At 35.3% G+C, this 20,588-nt stretch overlaps 3 protein-coding genes across 3 annotated transcripts; 1 reads left to right on the top strand and 2 right to left on the bottom strand.

The window, feature by feature from the left end:
* Positions 1 to 2,121: 2,121 nt before the first annotated feature.
* Positions 2,122 to 2,803, bottom strand: LOC147296921 (signaling peptide TAXIMIN 1-like). Its single transcript, XM_086229101.1, has 2 exons — positions 2,550 to 2,803; positions 2,122 to 2,400 (listed from the first exon to the last, which is right to left on the bottom strand). Exons 1-2 carry the CDS (start codon positions 2,666 to 2,668, stop codon positions 2,277 to 2,279), a joined length of 243 nt encoding a protein of 80 aa, XP_086085227.1. The 5' UTR covers positions 2,669 to 2,803; the 3' UTR covers positions 2,122 to 2,276.
* A 1,059-nt stretch (positions 2,804 to 3,862) lies between these two features.
* On the bottom strand, positions 3,863 to 6,201 carry LOC147296920 (Tetratricopeptide repeat (TPR)-like superfamily protein). Its single transcript, XM_086229408.1, has one exon. The coding sequence runs from the start codon at positions 6,138 to 6,140 to the stop codon at positions 4,554 to 4,556; it is 1,587 nt and encodes a 528-aa protein (XP_086085534.1). The 5' UTR covers positions 6,141 to 6,201; the 3' UTR covers positions 3,863 to 4,553.
* Positions 6,202 to 10,823: 4,622 nt separating this feature from the next.
* LOC147296919 (SGNH hydrolase-type esterase superfamily protein) lies at positions 10,824 to 15,917 on the top strand. The gene is made up of 5 exons (XM_086244916.1): positions 10,824 to 11,179; positions 11,296 to 11,517; positions 14,767 to 14,834; positions 15,022 to 15,186; positions 15,607 to 15,917. The coding sequence occupies exons 1-5, from the start codon at positions 11,081 to 11,083 to the stop codon at positions 15,764 to 15,766; spliced, it is 714 nt and encodes a 237-aa protein (XP_086101042.1). The 5' UTR covers positions 10,824 to 11,080; the 3' UTR covers positions 15,767 to 15,917.
* Positions 15,918 to 20,588: the final 4,671 nt, after the last annotated feature.

The following is a 20,588-nucleotide window of genomic DNA, read 5'->3' as shown; positions in this document are numbered from 1 at the left end:
TGACTAAAGTGTGATATAATTTTAAAACTTATTGACTTTTTAAAGAAAAAAAATTTATATTGACCATTATGTAATTTTAAAATATTTTATTAATTTAAATATAATTTGCTATGAATTTTAATAGAGTGGGCACTATATGATCTGGATTGATGTTGATCTCATATTAAACACTTGAATTGATCTATCAATTTGGATTTTTAACAACACTAATACTGGTCCAACCATTAGCTAATTAATCAAGAGTCTGTTAATATACAGGTATTGACATCTAATTTTATTAATCAAAACCACCTAAAATCTCATTCTTCTTTTGCGGGCCAACTACCACAAACTCATTTTTCATTTGCGGACACCATATCATCACTAGATCCCCGCGCCACAAAAACCCAATCTACCCCGCGCATTATTTTGACGAAAATAGATATAACAAAAACATAGCATGCTGACATCTTCCAAAATACTAGCATCAACGCATCACCAAAAGAACGGAAACTGAAACTGCAAGTCCGCAACTCCAATAAACTGTAGTTTCAGTTCACTTGCAGTTCCAGAAACTGAACTAAATAAAAAAAATCAAGAACCTACTACTGAGAAGGAATGCACGAGGGTGGAGTTGGCTTCCCCAATAACTTTTTAGGCGTTGTTATAGTGAGGAACTTGGCTTGTTCTTTGGCAACGTCGCGACAAGGCCGGGATCAGAGTCAACATCAGGGCTCCGATCGGGTCCGGGGGTTGCTGGGTGTTCCGAGCTCACAGGGATGAAGATGGAAGATAGAGGAACTCAGGGGTGGTCCTCTCGTCGCCATCCATGGCCGGATGCACACACACACCGTCGAAGAAAGTTGCAGCGAGGGAGAGCAAGAGAGAACATAGAGAGAGTGCTTGGGGAGAGAGAAAGAGAAGATAAATTTCAGAAATAAGGGAGCTAATAAATTATTAAATATTGTATGTTTGAAGTTAAAGGCAGCTAATAAATTTTTCACCCAGAGACGACAAGGCAACATGACACGTGAATGGTATGACCATCTGCTATGTGACTAATACTTACAAAAGTCTCTTTATTGTTAAATTTGAACAATAGGTGTAATAGAGATTAAATAAAATTTTTATCATGTATCCTACAGTAATTAATTTATTAATCAATTCAACCAATCAATTTATGATGCATATTAGTATATCATGGGACTCCACACCAAGGCCTTATATGTTGAACATAAGATTTTGAACTTAAGACTCGAAATTAAATATGAGACTCATAACTCTAAATTTAATTCCAAAATTTTGAAACTCAAACTCGTGACTCTGAAACATGAACTCAAGACCTTATAGTCCTACACCAAATTGGATTTCAAATTTGCAAACCAGAGAGTGAAGTGAATTTCATTCCTTGATTGTATTTCATCCTAAACACCACCTTAATTTCTAGAGGGTATGGCACATCACCAATCGATCCCAAAGCAATGCTAAGTGGTAAATATTCCAGCTAAAATATGATATTGTGTGGAAATTTGGTGATAATTTTTTATTTTTTAAATACATCTTTTCTTTTGATTGAGATTTTATTTTGCTCAATACCGCGGCGTGGCATTAATAGTTGCCCTATAGTATACATAATACACACAAGTTTTTCTTCCACCCCCGATTGCATTTGAATGAGCCAATACGCAAATTAACAAGAAGAAATGACCTCCAAAAAAGACAGAAACATCAAAAAGGCGCATGTGATATTTGAAGTAGTTGCCAAGCACTCCTATTTAATTAGTGGTTGTGTTATGTTGCCGAGGCCAAGGATCTATTGTTAGGCCAATTAAAACCCTTTCAAAGCAGGAACTCCATCGAGGCTAAACTTTGAAAGGAATATTTACCTAATAAGAAACACATACATGGTGTGCCACATGGACACTCCATCTGTTTCTTAGCCAAACAATCCATTCACGGGTTGGGTACGGATCATTCAACCACCCCATTGCTCTTAATTCACCAACTCCATGTTTTCAAGGTGAGTCGTTGGCCTTTTCGTTTAGCACTGAACAACTTGTAATTGGAACACAAATTCCATAAATTGCCCTATAAATTCACTGACTACGTTTTTTGCCAAGACGTTCAACAAATATGAGCTGGGAATTAAACAAACCGACCCATCATGCCTTTCAAGTTCAAGTGTTCAACCAATGATCTAAATATACAATAATCATGGCCAGAAATTAGAGCATTAATCGATGAATGAACAATACTAATAAAAGTATCACATAGTGTTGAAATATATGGACATGAATCTAACAAGGAATCTTAGATGTGAACCACTCCATGACATGAAAGGGAGCCTTGATCAAGGACAGCGCAAGCTCAACTATGATGGTCACGCACAAGCAACATGGACATACGCAAGTCAACAGCAGCCTGCACCGCGCATCGATTACCCAAAAAAAAAAAAAAAACATAATTACACCATCTTCCTAATTAAATTACATGATTAAGAAATTAAATTGTTGCCTGTTGGGATTAATTTCTAATAATGAAGGAAGCCATGATGAGAGAGAAGAACTAACCCGACAATCCAGATGACGACGCCGATGACGGAGAGTAGGAGAGCGACGAAGGCGAAGGGCAGGCCCAGTAGAAAGCCCAAAGGCCTGCATTCACAATCGTCACCGCAACAGCAGCTCATGATTGCTTCTTCTTGTTTTGAATCTTTGCTTCTTGTTGTGTAGAGTTGTTGTGTACAGCTGGAGAATAGGGATGTCGATCGTATAATATTGTTTGACTAACGGAGGGCACAAAATACTAAACAGTAAGACAAACAGAGACGTGTAATCTGCTGCCGTCCTCGTTACCCAAAACTAAAGTCCATCAACAATCTTTGAAAACAACCGGGACGAACAACCAATAATAGGTTCCCACGTCATCCTCCCCCTCTCGCCCAAGTTGGAACGTATTCAATGATTGATACTGGTATTAATTTTGATTCATCTCATCACGTGTAATCAAGCTGATTGATTAGGCTTGTATAAGATGGATAGGTATAAAATAAGAAAAAGCCTAGAAATCTAGGATATGAGAGAAGTAGCTCAAACTCTTAGAAGTTATTATGTAAAATCTCACATTTTTATTTTCAATGTGAAATATTTCTCTCAACACGTCCGCGCAAGTATGACGTTACTCAAACCTAATATGTAGACAATTCTTATCGGATGACGTAGGAGCACGTGTGTTTGTTGGGTCTACAACGTGAATAACTTGTTTTGATATTATAAAAAATTTAGAATTTTTTTTTCCATGAATTGATAATTTGATTGTACAATAATACAGCTATATATAATCACAAGTCTATGTAATCAACCCCTATGATACAGCTAATTGATACTGTAATATACAAAGAAGGAAAACAATCGACAACATTATTCTTGCTCCATATTGAACAATGATTGAGTGCCAAATATAAAAGGAAAACTTTGACCTTCCCCACAAAAAGGGGCAGTGTAATTTGCCTACAATTTAGGCTCGTGGAAGATTGTTATAAAATATTGATTGATTGGTACTAATCAATATCATTACTTGTAAATTGTAATTAAGCTGATTGTACTATTTTCCTAGGGGGGATTGTGCTATTGTTACAATGTGGAGTCCATATGGTGTGGACGCGTTTTTCACCGTTAAATCAACAGTTTCATTCTTTTCTATTTTAGAGAGTATAATTTTGTAAATAGTGGTCTGTCTACATCTCATGCGTTTGCAATAAATGGTCTCTTTCCCTAATTTGTATATTGAATCTTGTATAAATTTCTTCAGCATGAAGAAGGAAAATAGGGAAGACCAACATTCGATGACCAAACAGGTATAATTTGCATCCGTCCACTTTAAAGTCCACCGTAAGAAAAAAGATCTTAAGTTCGACAACCCACCCTTATCTTTTGGTTGGCTTTTGGGTTGGCTTTGTCACTATGTCATACCAACAAATGCAACTATTATTTACAAATTTGAATCCTAATATGAAAAAAGTAAAAATGTTCAGATCTAAAGATTAAAAAGTATTTAAATGCCACACAAATTCCTACCGTGGAATTTTTCGTCATACAATGCTCAACTTAAGGAAGCATAGAATAGCTTTACCTCTGAACAGACTGAACTTAGTCACTGTTTCTCAAATTAAGCAGCAGGCACTGTGTCCATTCTGATTTCTGCCCCAAATTCCAAGTCAGTCCGATTGCCTTGATGTGTAAGAAACTCGATGAACCACCGGCGGAGTTTGCAGTGAGCTGCAGCTCCCTTTAATTTGTTCACTAGGCTCAGAACCAACAGAGCTTTCCCTGAATATCCTGCAGCTTCAACATCTCGTGCTCTAGCAGTCAGCATATATTGGCTTTGAAGTCCTCAACTATCCAACCTTATAGTTGAAGGAAGTCCCCCAATGTCCTTTTCCAGAACCTTTTTGTAGTGAACCTCATAAATTTTGCTCAGCACAAATATGTTATATGAAGTACCCTTATTTCCTCTATCTATTAAATAGGGGATCCCAATCCCTGCATGTAAAGCAATTTGATACTGAAAACTTATTAACCATTATCAGTACCAACCCAACTGCAGGCAGTATCTTTAGATATCCTATTTTCCTTCATTTTCTCTCTAAGCTCACTTACACTGTCCCATTTCCCAGCAGCTGCCAAAGTATTAGAGAGTGCAACATATGCCCCTGGCCGACCATCAGGATTCAACTTAAAAAGTTCATTGGCAGCTATACTTGCCATCTCAACATCCCCATGTAGTGTGCTTGAACTAAGAAGAGCAGCCCAAACATCAGAATTGGGCTTCTCAGGCATCCGCATTGCAAACTCCCATGCTTGACGCAAACTTCCTGCACGTCCCAAGAGATCAACCATGCAAGCATAATGCTCCATTGTTGGTTTTAATGAGTAGTCCCTTTCCATGCTTTCAAAGATCTCATGCCCCTTATCAAGGAGCCCAGCATGTCCGCAAGCTGAGAGAGCACCAAGGAATGTGACAAAATTGGGTTTGATTTGGTGTTCTCTTTGCATTGTACCAAAGAGCTCAAGTGCTTCATCAGGATATCCATTCTTCCCATAACCATCGATCATTGAAGTCCACGAAAAAACATTCTTTTCAGGCATGTGGTCAAAAATTCTCCGTGCATCCTCAATTCTTCCACATTTTGAGTACATGTCTATAAGAGCACTTCCCATCTTTATGTCCACAAATAATTTGGTCTTCATAAGTTGACTTTGGACTTGTTGACCAATTTCAAAAGCTGCCAACACAGAGCAAGCCCCAATAACACTAGCAAATGTGGAGATATTAGGTTGGAAATTCAACCGTTGCATGTCGATGTAAACCTCAAGTGATTTCCTAGCATGATTAACCAGTTTGCTGTAACCTTCAATCATTGCGTTAAATACCACTACATCTTTTTCAACCGTTCTCCTGAATATATCTTCAGCATCTTCCAGGGAGCCTTGATTCATGTACCCGGAAATCAGCGATGTTGAACATATAACATTCTTTTCCAACATTGTATCAAACACAGTCCTTGCATAGCCGACCTTACCATTCTTAACATAAGAGGCAACAAGCGCAGTATAAAGGACATCGTCAGACTCAACATCTGATTTAATTATCTGGGCATGCACTATTTTTCCTAAACTACATGGCAAAGCAACATTACCAGCACAAGTAGACGCTTTCAAAATCATCGAAAACGTATACCCATCAGGCTTTTCACCAGATAAAATCAGTCTACGGACCAAATTAAGCGATTCTTCTACTCTCCCACGTTTGAGGTATCCACCAATCAAATAATTATAAGCGGAAAGAGTTTGTGTAGGCAATTCATCAAACAGTTGGCGTGCATATTCCACTGAACCGCTTTTCAAATGGAGTATAAGGAGTTTGATGGAGACATTGTTATTGGGTCTGAACCCAGTTTTGAGAATATGGGTATGGATCTTTTGGCCATGGGAAGGGTTATCTGAATTGATGTAGTGCTGCAGAGCAGAGGATAGAACGGTGGCATTTGGGTGAGCGACATGGCCTTGTGATGGCGGGAAAATTTGATTTGGTTGGATCGGCGTTTTTTGGGGTGATAAGAATATGGACGGTCCAGTTTTGACTAGTCTTCCAATTTTCATTTTCACCCCTTCGATCTCATACCAATAATGTCTTTGTTTCAGTTCAAAGCGACAAAGCGTAGTAGGCACTGCAAAACTGGGTAAGGTTTCAGTCATGTGATCTATTTTGGTTTCAAGGGAATGTTTTGGGCCAAACCCACTCTCATCCTCAATGGTGAGGCCCGATTTGTACAATAGGCCCAAGAGGGATAGTCATCAGGCCCATCCCTTCGAGGTGATAAGACTAGGAAATGCCATTAATGAAACTTGGTTAAGAAGTATGGGAGTTTGTAGCTTTAGTGGTTAAAAATATTTACCCATATACTTAAAGCTACACCTAAAGCCAGAGTTAGAATCCCCCTCCCCTTTGACTCCCCTTGTAACCAATACAAAAGACTTGGTTAACGAGTAATAGGATCCAAATTATTTTTTTCCTGCTTGTTTGTACTTTAACTTTTAATTTTTTATTATCCAATTTCATAAAATATACCCTTAAATCATGAATCAATAATATATATTCAAAATAAACATTTTTTATAGTCAAATTCACGAAGAATGATATGAAAAATATCTAAAGCTTTTGTTCCTTTGATAATTTTAACTTTAATGCCAGTGGTGGAGCGATTTTGCTGCAATCCCACTTGCAAGAATGATTTTGAGAGAAAGTGACTACGCATGAGGAACTTTTTTTCATTGTGGGGATAGGAATTGAAAACAACTTCCATTTGATCCCTTGAGTGGATTAGTTGATTCATTCAAGTCCCCTTTTAGTAGTCGTTTACTTTCTTCTTCATCAAGTGGTCATGACCACATTTTATAAATTATAATGTAACGTTGTATATAACAAAGCTACGTAAATTACAAATTAATTGGTGGCATTTGCTTTGCAAATCGAACTTTCGGGATTGCACGCACTAATCAATAATTATAGCTTTGTTGCGTCTCTATGATTGATATTAACCAAGTGGGGTTGATGGACTTTCGTTCATAAAACCTAACAATTTTGTTGCCTACCATGAAAACGAAATCCACAAAACCGTCCATGGAGTAACATTATAAAATATCAAATTTAAGATCCAAGCTATGACTTTTGAGTTCCACTCATACCACAAATGCCCACCATTATGCCTTTTGAATTTTTTAATACAATAATTTTCGTACCATAAGTGTTTAAATGTTCTTTCACGCCAATAATTATTTAGTGCAGTAGTGCCATTTAATCACTCTATTATAAAAAATGTCTTAAATTTAAATATCATAAATTATTGTTATTAATAATAATAAACATTCTATATTTATCCCATATCTGTATCTTCCATTAGAAAGGACCTCTTGTTTAATGCTTTTGAAATTGGATTAATAATGATATATTATGATGATGTCTCATGTCTGTCATTCTTTGTCCAAAGAGAGCAGGGGTTTTATAAGTTATGGTCAACCACTAGCGGGCCATGAGACAAATTCTTAGCCCATAGTTAGGCTTGAATTATACACACGTACTACTCATAATAGTAGTGTGCATGACCAAATCATTGATTTTTTTTTTTTGGCCAGTATGACCAAATTATTTCTAACTATTATAAAAGAACATAAAAATTATTCGGTTATATTAGACATTTCACATACACATAATAATGAAAGAACAATCTAATTGAAATTAAAACAAAAAGTTTATATTAACCATTACTTGGCTTGTTAATATCAAAACAGTTAAGATATCCAATCTCACTTATTGCGTATCAAAGATGAATTAATGAGGATTTCGATCAGTTTTTTTTTTTGTTAGGATAGGACATAAGATGGTATGTAACCAAAAAAAAAAAAGAGTTGATAACTTAATTTGAAGATTTGGGTATCACTCATTGAATCAAATACAAAGCTAGTGCAATATATATTATCACTTAAATTCATGAGATGTAATTAAGTCTATGGTTATACAACTTATGTTTTCAGACAAAAAAATTAACTTATACAGTTATGCTTCACTTTTAGTAGTGAGTACGTAGTGTATTATAATGTCTTTGCGTGAGTGCACACATGTTGGAGAGAATTTTTTTTTTAGAGAGATGGAATATACACGCATTTGTTTAATGTTATGTTTTTATTTTTGTTCTAAAATTATTGATGTCATTATTTTTTTGGGCACTATTATTGATGTTATGTTCTTTTTTTATTTATTTTTTGGCAACATTAATGTTATGTTTGTTTGTTTTTTTTTTTTTTTCCCCCGCCGATGTTATGTTTTTTTTTTTTGGCCAATGTTATGTTTTTTTTTTTTTTGGCCACTGGCCAATGTTATGTTTAAATGCTGAGAAATGTATAAAATGGTAAAGGAGACTTTAGAACCTTAAGAAAGGACATGGATCTCCACACGTTTAACATATGGTTAAAGCCTTAAAAGGCTTTTTTCTTTTTCTCCGCCCTCGATGAAAATGAAACAATTGAAATGATGAGCAACTGCATGTGCTTGATTATTTTAACATCAAATCAATCAAATCTAATTGTTTTTTTCAATTCGCAATCATAGTACGTAAGTGCGTGCAGATACTTAATTAAGCAGCCTCAATCTTTTATTTAATTTATATATGCATCCATTCATTTGCTGCTAAAAACACCATTTAAATATTAAATCGAGTGGATGATGTAGGGAACAGAGGTGTTGTGTAATTGATTCAGTCAAAGAGGGCATGAGAAGATGAAGAACATATAATTTTGTTTATGGCATTGCCATATCTATCATATATAATTAATAAGTGCGTCATAGAGCCAGTACCCCACCCATGCTTGCGAGTTGCGAGGGCAATGGGTCATGCATGCATGATACTGTTTTGTTTTTCATGTCTAAATTAACTCAATTTGCTATGCACATTTGATTGGTATTTTTGTTCTTGCAGTTACAATGACAACAACTGATATTGCATAATGCAGATATTGTCTCGGTAGGTGTACCCAAATAGGTCAGAAGAGTTTTACTTGTTTACTCTTCAATGCCTCAAAGAGGCCGATCGAGTAATATGAATATGTTGTACACATAATCCTTCTGTTGAGATATAATTAAGTTTAGACATAATTAAGTATCACTGGTAGTTAGGATTCACTCTGCATAGTTTGGTCACCAAAGGTGTTTTAAGTCTTTGTATAATGATCATTAATTATTACAAAAAATTACTAAAAAATTTATTTGTGATCAAATAAAGACAAACATAATAATTTCAATAAATACTTTAAAATGATGACAAATTAATCAAATAATTAAATATTTTTAAATTTTTCTAATTTTTTACAAAAATAATTTTTGAATTGAGATTAAGAAAATTGATGATTTGGATCATCAAATTACAATACTAAGTGAGTTTTATAAATAATACATCTGCATAAATAAAAAACTTTGTATATGTATCATAGTTAGTAAATTTGAGCATAAAGAACTTTGTATATATATATCATAGTTAGTAAATTTGCGTATAAGCATTTTTTTTTTTGAAAAAAAATTATGTTTTCTATGTTTTTTTTTTTTTTTTCAAAAATTATGTTTTCTATATTCAAACATATACTACATGCATTTTTTCAATTATACACGTATCATTTTCACATTAAACACATATTATTTCGTATTTTTTACTTATTATTCATGTATTTTGAAAAGAATTAAAAAAATGTATTATATATTTATATCCAAAATTTTCACTTATACTTTTAGAAGCAAATATTCCAAATAACATGCCTACATAAAATATATTACTAACTATCATATGTATAGAGGGCCTCTATACTACATCAACGTGGCTTACGACATGCTATTGTAGACTTGTAGTTGTACCCATCAACTCAGTGTGCGAAATACACTCGTTCATCTTGGCTTCGAAAGCAATGAATGACCTCATCTGATGTCATCACCTTCTCAAATAATATAATGAAGCGGCTGGTTTTTTTAGTCTCAGGCGTCTGAGAAGGTGAAAAGGTAGGCGACTGAATCGATGTGAAATTATTTTCTGCGGCTGAGAGAAGCAGGGCCCAGTGGACCCACCAATAAGACCACCCATCACTCACAGTCACACCCAATTTAATGTAAAGTCAAGTAGGTCATGTCACCAAGCAACATCAATTAATGGCTTATTTCAGTAAATAAAACAATCTCTGGAGGCTATTTTGGTCCTCCAAAATCTAAATTAATGGTCGCGGTCGTGACTAGTGGGCGGACCGGGTGGTGCAACGTAAACACCAACCAAACCAAACTAAACCAATCCAGCTTGAAGGAGAAGGTGTAGTCTACTAATCAAACAACCAAGACTGAGCGCCATAGTACAAAACCAGTTTTACTCTTTTTCCTTTGTTTGTACTCTTCTGCATTTCTCCCCAAGGCAATTAGACAACCTAATTAATCAATTTTATTTTTGGTCAATAACCCAATTAATCAATTGCGTGGGCATTGAAAAAAGTTTATATTTACCCCTAACAAGAATGCTGTTAATGAAAAAAATATTAATCTCTGAACCTATCAGTGTAAATTTTATATGAGTGAGTTTCCCCTTAATTAAAAAAATAGTCTATAAAATAATCGGTTAAAAGTTAAAACGATCCCAATTACGTTATTCTCTCGATAAAAACATTTACTTAAGAATCACTCCACATGGCATGCTCTCCCTTTAAATTGGGCCTATATATGTTTGCAGTGAGAGGAGAGAGAAAGCAAAAGCATGAGAAATTAATGAGGTTTGAGGTGTCGTATTGCAAATGCATGCCACGTGAAACTGGATTGCTAGCTTAGCTTAGGTAGTTGGCTTGGCGCTATATAAGCACAACCCCTTTTTAGTTTTGAACCAGAAACAACAAATCAAGTCAAAGTTTGGTGATCGATCAGTGTGCCTCAGTCTGCTCAGTTTGGTGATCAAGTCAAAACCCACCGGAGTACCGGACCCAACATCGAGACAGACAAGAGTTTCTCAAAGGAGAAGAAGAAGATGAGGCCAAAGATTTTCCTCTTTGGTGACTCCATCACCGAGGAGTCCTTCGGTGATGGTGGGTGGGGTGCTTCTCTTGCCCACCATTTCTCTCGCACGGTATTGAATACTGTACTGGGTTTCACTACTTTCATGATCAACATAATCTATATTTGGCCTTGTGGGTTTTGTGATTTTGAGTGTTCCTTTTGAATTTGGTGTTCATTACTAATTAGGTTGACGTGGTGCTGAGAGGGTATAGTGGGTACAACACGAGATGGGCTTTGCAAGTTCTGGAGAGGGTTTTTCCGGGCCCTGCAGAGTGTGAAGAGCCGCTAGCTGTCACCGTCTTCTTTGGCGCTAATGACGCTTGCCTTCCCGATAGATGCTCTGCCTTTCAACACGTGCCTCTCAATGAGTACAACCAAAATCTCCGCTCCATTGTCTCCTTTCTCAAGGTACCCTCTCTCTCTCTCTCTCAAGCACAATCACCATGTTTTGCTATGGATTGAGCAGTGTCCTTTAAAGGGTTGACTTAATTGTCATATTTTGGGGATTAAAGGATGTGGGTATTGTGGGATAGGGAGAAATGGACCTAGGAAGGTGATCATTGTTTGTTGGGGATGATGATACTTGCGCAATCAACCCTTTTGATTTTGTCCTTGACTAATAAAATGTGATAATGTTACACTGGGTGTTACAGAGTCTCACAACACCAACTGGGTACATAACCAATCAATATGCAAGAATATACATTCATGGGTGAGGGATCAAAAACAGTGATCCAAATGGGTATGGTGATCAGGTCTGGTTGTCGCTCTTCTCCTTAGCCACTTCACCACTTGGCCATTGTTGCACAGAAAAATGGCTCTTTGCTGATAACATGTGCTGTGTAGGCAATCGGGTCTGGTTTTCCTTTTCATGATTTGGAAACTGGGACCCTCAGAATTGGCACATAATTAAAAATGGCCATTGATGGGATTTCACTGTTGTTTTAGCAAAATCCCATGATTTCACAAGTTACGTGGTTATTGGGAGTCTTCACGTTCTCTTTGTTGGTTTCTTCCATGTGTGTTTCTCAATTCTTATGTACCTTTATTGATTTCTAATGTTTTGGGGTGTATCAATGGGTCACTTCAGCATGTTTAAACGAATTTGACTGTACGACTGTTCACTTTCCTTGCATGAAAATCTAAGAATCATGGGTTACTTCAACCTATTGTTTAGACAATGTTTAGATAAAGATATGGGACAGTGAACATTTGAGAAACTCCTGTTGCACATGCTCAAACTATTGTAGCAAAATAGTCCAGGGACTACGAGATATTCTAGATTTCCTGATTCATATCGGTTCTTCAATGGTGGTCCATGTGAATCTGATGCCCAACAGGTGTTACTTTTGCAAGAGTCCTGTAAGTAGGTATTGCTTTTGCTCATCTGAAAAATCAGAAAAAAATGTGGATGGGTTGGGCAGCTGCGGGGGGAGGGAAAAAGGTATTAGAGTTCTATTTCCATCTTTTACAAGCAAATTGATAGGTAGGGGTGTAAACGAGCCGAGTCAAGCCGAATACCACCGTGCTCAGGCTTGGTTTGTTTTAAATTTTTCGAGCTTGAGCTTGGCTTGGCTTGTTTCTTATACGAGCCGAGCTCGAACGAGCTAAAAAAAAATCGAACCCGATACGAACTCGAGCTGTATCGAGCTTTTTAACATAATTTTATCGAAAATATTTTATTAACTACTATTTTTTAAAAATATTAATTTCTATTGAACATTTTTTTCTTGAAAGTATTATAATATGTTAATTTTAAACTTAAAGTTAATATATATTGTTAATTAAATTAGATAGGCACCAAAGACTTCTTTAAAACACTATATAGATGAATATGGTTTCCATGAAATACAACTGTACCAAATAATTCCATCTAAACATTGATAATTTATAACTTTTGCAAAAATTCTCATTAAAAAAGAGATGTAAGATAGTAGAAGTCTTATAACCAAACATTACAAAAATAAATTAGGAAATAAAAATAGCAAGTCCTCATATAAGCTATGAAAAATGAGATATCAAACATATAAACTAGAAAATACGAGCGGCTCACGAGCTTTTCGAGCCGAACATACTAAAGCTCAAGCTTGGCTTGTTTCTTAAACGAGCGAGCTTCGGCTTGGCTTGTTTGTTTTCGAGCCGAACTTAAATGAACCAAGCTCGAGCCGAACTCAATACGAACTCGAGCTGTATCGAGCCGATTTACAGCCCTATTGATAGGACTCATATAATCTGGTTGCAATCATAAAGAGGACATGCTGGCAGAAATGAAGGCTGCGAGCCTGTGAGTTGAGATCTCATGCATGTCAACTTTGATAGTATGGATAGATATAGAGGTGAAAAAGCAACGTGCATGAGGTAATCATGTTATAGTTCATTCTTTAAACCAGTCTACTTTGATATGTATTCTTATTTATGAAGAATTATTCCTTAGCGGTTTAGACGAAATAAATTTTCTTGTGCCTGTGCAGCTGTTGAGGATTGATCTATATTTGATGCACTGATGTACATTCTTGAAAAAAGTTCTCATATCACAAGGGTGAATCTGGTCCTTTTGTTTTGGTGTCATAATGAACCTTAGGTCCACATCAGTGTAGGCATCTTTTGATTTCCTATAGTATAAGGCAACTTTAAAATGGTTGCTAGTGATGGTGGGATCAATTTACTAAAGTTTGGTTTGTGCTTGTGGTTGTAGTTGGTTTTAGCATGTCTATCTAGTGTAGGCTTAGGACTCTTACATGGCCTTCAAATGATGGGTATCATGTAGGGAACATCTCTGTTACACCAAAACCAGATATTTTTTACATACTACATCAATCATCACATCATTTCTTTGTGTCCAGGGATTGCAATTCTGATTCGGTGTTCCACTGTTTGCCTTAGCATAACATTGGCATTTTGAATAACTCAAATTTTTTGTTTTAAAAGATTCAATTGCTTTGTAATTCTTTGAGATTTAAATGTATGTGAGAAGTTGGTTAACAATTTCTGTTATGATGAGAAAGTATCTTGGAAGGAGGCATAAATTTCCAAATAGCTGAATGAAACAAAGAAGGCATCTGACAATTGGTTTGGTCCGATTCGGTTGCCCGTTTAGGCAACAATATAGAACCCATCATTGATTTTGATACCTTCTCTGTACCCTTTCCACCAATAATCAAGATTCAGTTAAGATTTTGACACATTCATTGTGCAATCAAGTTTTTTATTATATTAACTTGACAACTCTTAGTTACAGAACAATGTCCACGCAAGTACAGAGCAATGCGTTTCATGACTTTTAGATGGTCAACATTTAAATTGGTTTATAATAGTAATTTGGTGACATGTATGAACTATTTACAGACTGTAACAAGTAGCTTAAGGTTTCTTTTAGCAAATACAGTTCATAAAATTGTGGAACCTTGGGATCAAAATCTGCTATTATCTCAAGAATGCACCCACATCCATATGGTGTTACCATTACTGGGAAGTTCGTGAGGCACATGCGCGCATGTATATTGATGCTTTTCTACTTCTATGAAACAAAAATTATTTTCTTGCTGTTGTATGAATAAAAAATTGTTTGCTCTTTTGTTCAACTTACACTATATGTTTGCTTTTCAGTTTTAGGCTTTCTACATATTTTACATTTTGTTTTCATCTTTTGGCTTTCAGAAGCAATGGCCTACAACTCACATTCTCCTAATCACTCCTCCTCCAATTGATGAAGATGGGCGCCTTCAGTATGGCTTTAATATTTATGATTTTTTAGTTTCATCATCTCTGTTCATTAGTTTCGTTTTATAGTTTCATAATATTCTTTGATTATTTAAATCGTAATGTAAATTATTTGCTCAGTTGAGATCAAGATATTAGATTAAGCTGACAATTTAAACTGTTGGATTTTCAATCTTGATGCTTTTGGTTCAGACATCCCTATATTGAAAATCCATTGAATCAGCCTGAGAGGACCAATGAAGCTGCTGGTGCTTATGCAGAGGCATGTGTTGCTGTAGCTCGAGAAAGTGGGATCCCAGTGGTAGATCTCTGGACCAAAATGCAGCAGTTTCCTGACTGGGAAAAAGCTCATCTAAGGTCCCTCCCTCCCTCCCTCCCCTCCCTCGATAATATCTCTACATTAGCATGCAGCTCATTTGATCATATGACCTTGCTTGTATCCAAATCGTGTAAAGTTAACTGGCTATGAAAAAAAAAAAAGCTGCCCTGATTAATAGGAACATTGCATGATTTTATAGGAACCTCTTCAATTCAACTAAGAATGAAGAATCTGTTCTGTAATTTTAAATTCACATTGGGCTGTGGCATACCAATGGACGGTTGAGTATGTCTGAAGTGGCCATTCTTTGAGTGGAATGCCTGGTTCAAAAATATATGGTAAACGTTTAAGGAGTTATTCTGTTATGAGAATTTGGTACCATGGGCCTTTTGCCTGAATAGTGAGTTGTTAAGAAATGATTCAAATGCGTAATAATCTTTTGTTGATTGGAATTGCAGGGATGGTTTGCACCTTACTCCGCGGGGCAACAGGCTTGTGTTTGAAGAAGTGGTTAGTAAGCTGAGGGATGAAGGCTTGAGTTTAGAAACTTTGCCAGTTGATCTTCCACTTATATCCAATATCGACCCTAGTGACCCTCTTAAGGCCTTTAAAAAGTGAGAAAAATAAATCACTTGTGTATCATGTGAAGGATCTTCCCTTTTTGAGGGTTATTTTGCTACTATCATAATTTAAGAATTATTATAAACAAACTGATTAGAGACCGTGTGATGTTGATTTGTGGTTTTATTCTGGTTGTGGTTGTTTCACATCCAGTGGTGCAAAACACTCTTTCATCCAATTAACATTAATCTCTCTTTCACTTCTTTTAGTTTTATACAAGTCTCTTTCAGTTCATTTCCTTTGTTGCCTTACTGGGTGCAAAGGCAAAAAGGTTTTTAAGGTACAGCATGGAGGTTTGAACCAGTTGAAATTAACTTGACTATCGCTTTCCCCCATGAAAACTAGACATTTCTTTAATTTGCGTTCGTCTCCCTACCACTCAAATATTATGAACAGAACTGTGTTTGTATGATCAGGTTCAATTAAGGTTAATTCAAGTTGCCTTTTCTTTTGTGACAATTTTAAGGTGAATTTGATGAATCCAGAAGCCCTTGGTGTGACCTTTGTTAATTTGTATTAGTCCATGGATGCTCTCATGCTCATAAGTCATGAAACAGAGAATTTTGTTTTTGCTGGCAGCCTTGTTGACTGGTGAAGACTAGCTGATTTTTTTTTTTAATTAAATTCTTTAGTTTTATATTTTGACCCTAAAAGGAAAAATCTTTAGTTTTACATATTACCGGTAATATTTTGGGCCATAAATTGGTTATGAAAATCAGACCAGAAATTGACAAATGGACTTCTGAAACACCCTGAATAGGAAGTGTGAAATTAAAATAAGGCGATTGTTTTACATTACAAAAGTACATTGAGGCTTCACTAGGGTAAACAAGAAGTTTTATTATCATGGGCTCCACAATGTGTCATTTAAATTATATTATGTAATTAGCTTAATAGGTCATTGAGACGTGATAACTGAGAAGAGATTTCAACGGTGAATATGCAATCCCGTTTACTTTTGAGTGTTTCCCCATTTTGAGTCTGGGCCATGTCATGGAAAGTTTCTGCACCAACATTGTTATAATGTGGGCAGTGCATGCTCGACATTGTGCCACTCAATTTGTGCCGTCTACAATTGCCTTTATTTTGACACGTAACGTATTTTAAGAATAAAAAAGGAAGGAAACTTATTTAAAAAAAAAAAAAAAAAAAAAAACAATGTAGATCTACTAAATATATTATTTTCGTCCAACAAATATTTAACAACAATATTTCCACTTTTGTATATAGAATAGATTATAGATCACGAAGAATACAATACATTGGTCGAGTTTTCCAGTTTACACCTTTTAAAGAACATGTATAGTTACATTTAGCTTTAATTTGCTTAGAAGAAAATAAATAAAAAGTCATCTGACAGAAGTCACAGAACATAGTAGTCTAGAGAAAGGATCAAAGGATTGGCGCGCAATTGATAAGATTGAGAGAGGATAATAGAAAAAAATATAAAAATAAAAAAGAAGAAGAAAATTAATTTCTGATTATCTGGCCCCTAAACACCTGATTACCTTACCCTAATTGATGTTGCTGCATTTATTACATGTCAAACTACTCTGCAAACATATTACAACGATACCAACTGATGATCGAACATGATGTACATAGCACATTTTATTTTCTCTAGTCTCACACATGCAAGGCACTTAAAATTAAGACAAAGAAAATCATAGAATCTAACATTGATTGCAAGCAACAAAAAAGAAAAAAAGAAAATGCATATTGCATATTGCATATTGCATGAAACGTACGTACATTTCACACGGATGTCTGAGCAATATGCATCTTGAATTCGATCTACTTAATTAATATATAGATAGATAGATAGATAACGCACCTAGTTATGCATGCATACAATGAACTCGATCGGTCGATCTGGAAATTGATCATCATGATACTAATTAATTAGCATCTACGAGCAATGATGTCAGAGGTATTACGGCACTTGGTCTTTTGATCAAGAGATTTAGTAGCACAGGGAGCGCGCAATGCTGGTGGGCATGCGTAGTTATGCTGCGGATCTGGTCCTCCTGGTGCCACTCTGTCCTCACTTAATCTCCTCCTAGTCTTCCTTTTCTCAACATCATGCTTCATCTCCATCTTCGCCAAATCATGATCATACCCTAATTCACGTAAAATGGAATTGCTATTCATTCTAGTCTTCTTCTGCATGCTCATCTTGCGCCCCCCATAGTACTCTTTTGCTTCCAAACCAGTCACATGCAATGACAAGATGAGTACGATGATGATGATCAGCATTGAAACTCGCATGCTCAGTACTACAGATGATGAAGCTCCACCCATTTTGGTTTATATTTGATCGATCAATGCAATGATTATAATTGATCGAGAAAGTATAAGCAGAGCTTGTGCGCGCAGTAGTGTCATTCCTTGTATTACAATCCCAAATTTATAGTAGTGCGTCAAATGCCAAGATATATGTACGTACAAGACCTCAGAGATCGATTATTTGATTTGATTAATATTATACTGTAATGCTAGCTAGGGCGTCTACAAGCCGACAAATCCAATGTGGATCTTTGCTTTTTCTATTTGCTAGTAATACTCTTTGCTTCTTTGATCCCACTCACACAATCACATTTTTTTCAATGTTGCTATATATTATGTTATGTTGTCTATCAAAATTTCCAGTGAGTTTAAATTTGAATAAATAAAACACTTTCACGTTAGTTGGTAAACAAATTTGAAGTCTAGCTAGTAGCACTTTATATTTGATGTTCATTTTCAAATTCATACTTTTTTTTTTTTGGCCAAAATTTTCAAATTCATACTTGAACTCATAAATAAAACACTGTTACAATATTATTTGGTAAATAAAATTTAATAAATAAATTTGGTCTGTGTATTTGTACAGTGTTCCTCTTTGACCCCTTTTGTTATGGCAGTACCAATTGGACTTGATTACAAATTTTCGTCTAGTCACCCTCGAATCTTTACAAGCAAATGCTTGAACAGTTCTCAACATAAATTATGGACTAAAGTTTACCCAAGGACTAAAGAAATGACACAGAAGCCTTTGAACTCTAGAGTAAAAGCAGGCATATGCGGATCTTCGAAGGTTGAAGACAGCACATGCGGAATCAATATTGATTATGCATTTGATTTCATATACAATTGAAATTAAGTCTTCTAAGGTCTATGGGCAGATGTATATCCCCCACTTTGAATGTTGGAGATTTTCTTTCCACATCGTTATTAATAAACAAGTGTCATCTTCTTCTTAAAAATTGGCAACTACACATCTTTGTGTCTTTTCATGATTACATTTGCTGCTTAGAACAGCTAGCTCTCTTTGGATATCTATATCAAAAGTATTAAAAGTGATATATATATATATAGGTTTTCTTAGCCGACCAAGAAAAACTAGACAGGTTTTCTTAGGAAGATATACAAATAATAGATTTAAAATATTGACACTTTGACCCTTGACAGGAGTCAAAGGCCAAGATCTTTTCGCTCTCTTTCCCTTCTTTTGAGGGTTTATGGGGTTAGAATATCTTTATATCATTGTATATGCTATATATGGAGAGTACGTACTATAATCAAGTCAATAGCCTTGATTTAAGCAAACAAATAAATTATATTTCTTCAAAGCTATATATGAGCCAAAAAGAATGGCATCACAGAAAAAATCAATTATATATTTATTACTTAAGTTAATTATATAGGGTTAATTCTTAGGTTTTGATACATTCAATTTCAGTTTCAAGTCAATATATTGATATAATCAAAGAAATAATAAATTAGTATAATGGGAGTTCTTAATCTCTAGGGGAATAAGGGACACCAAAAGAAAACAGATGAATTTATCAATATTTAATTTTTCTTAAGAAGGACATTGTCCGATAGAACATGCAGTGTCCTTGCTATATTTTATGATGCACAAATTTTTTGTGCAGGATGTCTTTTTTTTTTAATTAAAGAATGAATGTGCGTGGGTTTTTTTTTTAATGATTTTTCACTTTTTTTTATTTCATTTTTGATAGAGTTCAATGTTTTAGAGTATAAGATTCTATATTTTAAGATATAGAATTATGAGCCTAAAACTCTAGAGTTAAAACTTAATATCTAATCAAGGAACATGAGCCCAAAACTATGAGAGTTAAAACCGAAAAACGAGCTGAATTAACGATTTATGCCCAAAGTATTAAATCATGCCAAAATTAAGATCAAAAGGTAGAAAAAAAAAAATACAAAAAATGTACGCATCTTAATTGAAAAACGGACATCCTACACAAAAATTGTTAGATTATATGATATATATACATATGCCTTCTGGCGGAGTCTTAATCTTTTTATGATATATGCTTAATTAATAGCTGAGAGGCATTATCACATGCACTAGGAACGCAATCGATATTATTAATGTACAATTATACAAATGTGCTAATTTGCAACTTGCAACAAAGACAGAAACTTGCTCCACCGTTGGTTGATCTGATCTGATCTCAAATCTTGATTTGTGCAATTCTATTTTGTACTTAAGAGAGACGAAAAAATGCAATTAGACAAAAACACATTGGTGTAGCCGCATTCTACGCCTTGCAAAAACCAACAAAGAAAGTGAGAAATTGAGTTAGAGATTTCAACCTCAAGACCTCCTACAACTACAACTAGAGCTCTAATGCTGTGTTTTTTAATATAGCTTATATTTTATCCTTCCTCTTTGCCTATAACTTTTCATGCATTTCCGTTAAACTACTGTTGTCTATGTCATGCACTCTTCACTTGTGCACGTAAAATGTTGAACATGAATTAGGAAGATCGAATTAAAGGTGGACAAATAAAATAAACCATCATG

This window comes from Dryas octopetala, chromosome 1 (assembly GCF_963921425.1).
Source record: "Dryas octopetala chromosome 1, drDryOcto1.1, whole genome shotgun sequence".
NCBI classification, from domain to species: Eukaryota; Viridiplantae; Streptophyta; class Magnoliopsida; order Rosales; family Rosaceae; genus Dryas; species Dryas octopetala.
The sequence above is the reverse complement of the archived record's forward strand: the minus strand, read 5'-3'. Positions and strand labels throughout refer to the sequence as shown.

Excerpts from the sequence above, each read along its gene's own strand:
- LOC147296919 (XM_086244916.1), top strand. The coding sequence starts at position 11,081 with ATGAGGCCAAAGATTTTCCTCTTTGGTGACTCCATCACCGAGGAGTCC. Across the intron at positions 14,835-15,021 it reads GATGAAGATGGGCGCCTTCA|ACATCCCTATATTGAAAATC; the intron begins GTATGGCTTTAA and ends CTTTTGGTTCAG. Across the intron at positions 15,187-15,606 it reads TGGGAAAAAGCTCATCTAAG|GGATGGTTTGCACCTTACTC; the intron begins GTCCCTCCCTCC and ends TTGGAATTGCAG.
- LOC147296920 (XM_086229408.1), bottom strand. The coding sequence starts at position 6,140 with ATGAAAATTGGAAGACTAGTCAAAACTGGACCGTCCATATTCTTATCA.
- LOC147296921 (XM_086229101.1), bottom strand. The coding sequence starts at position 2,668 with ATGAGCTGCTGTTGCGGTGACGATTGTGAATGCAGGCCTTTGGGCTTT. Across the intron at positions 2,401-2,549 it reads GTCGTCATCTGGATTGTCGG|GCTGCTGTTGACTTGCGTAT; the intron begins GTTAGTTCTTCT and ends TGCGCGGTGCAG.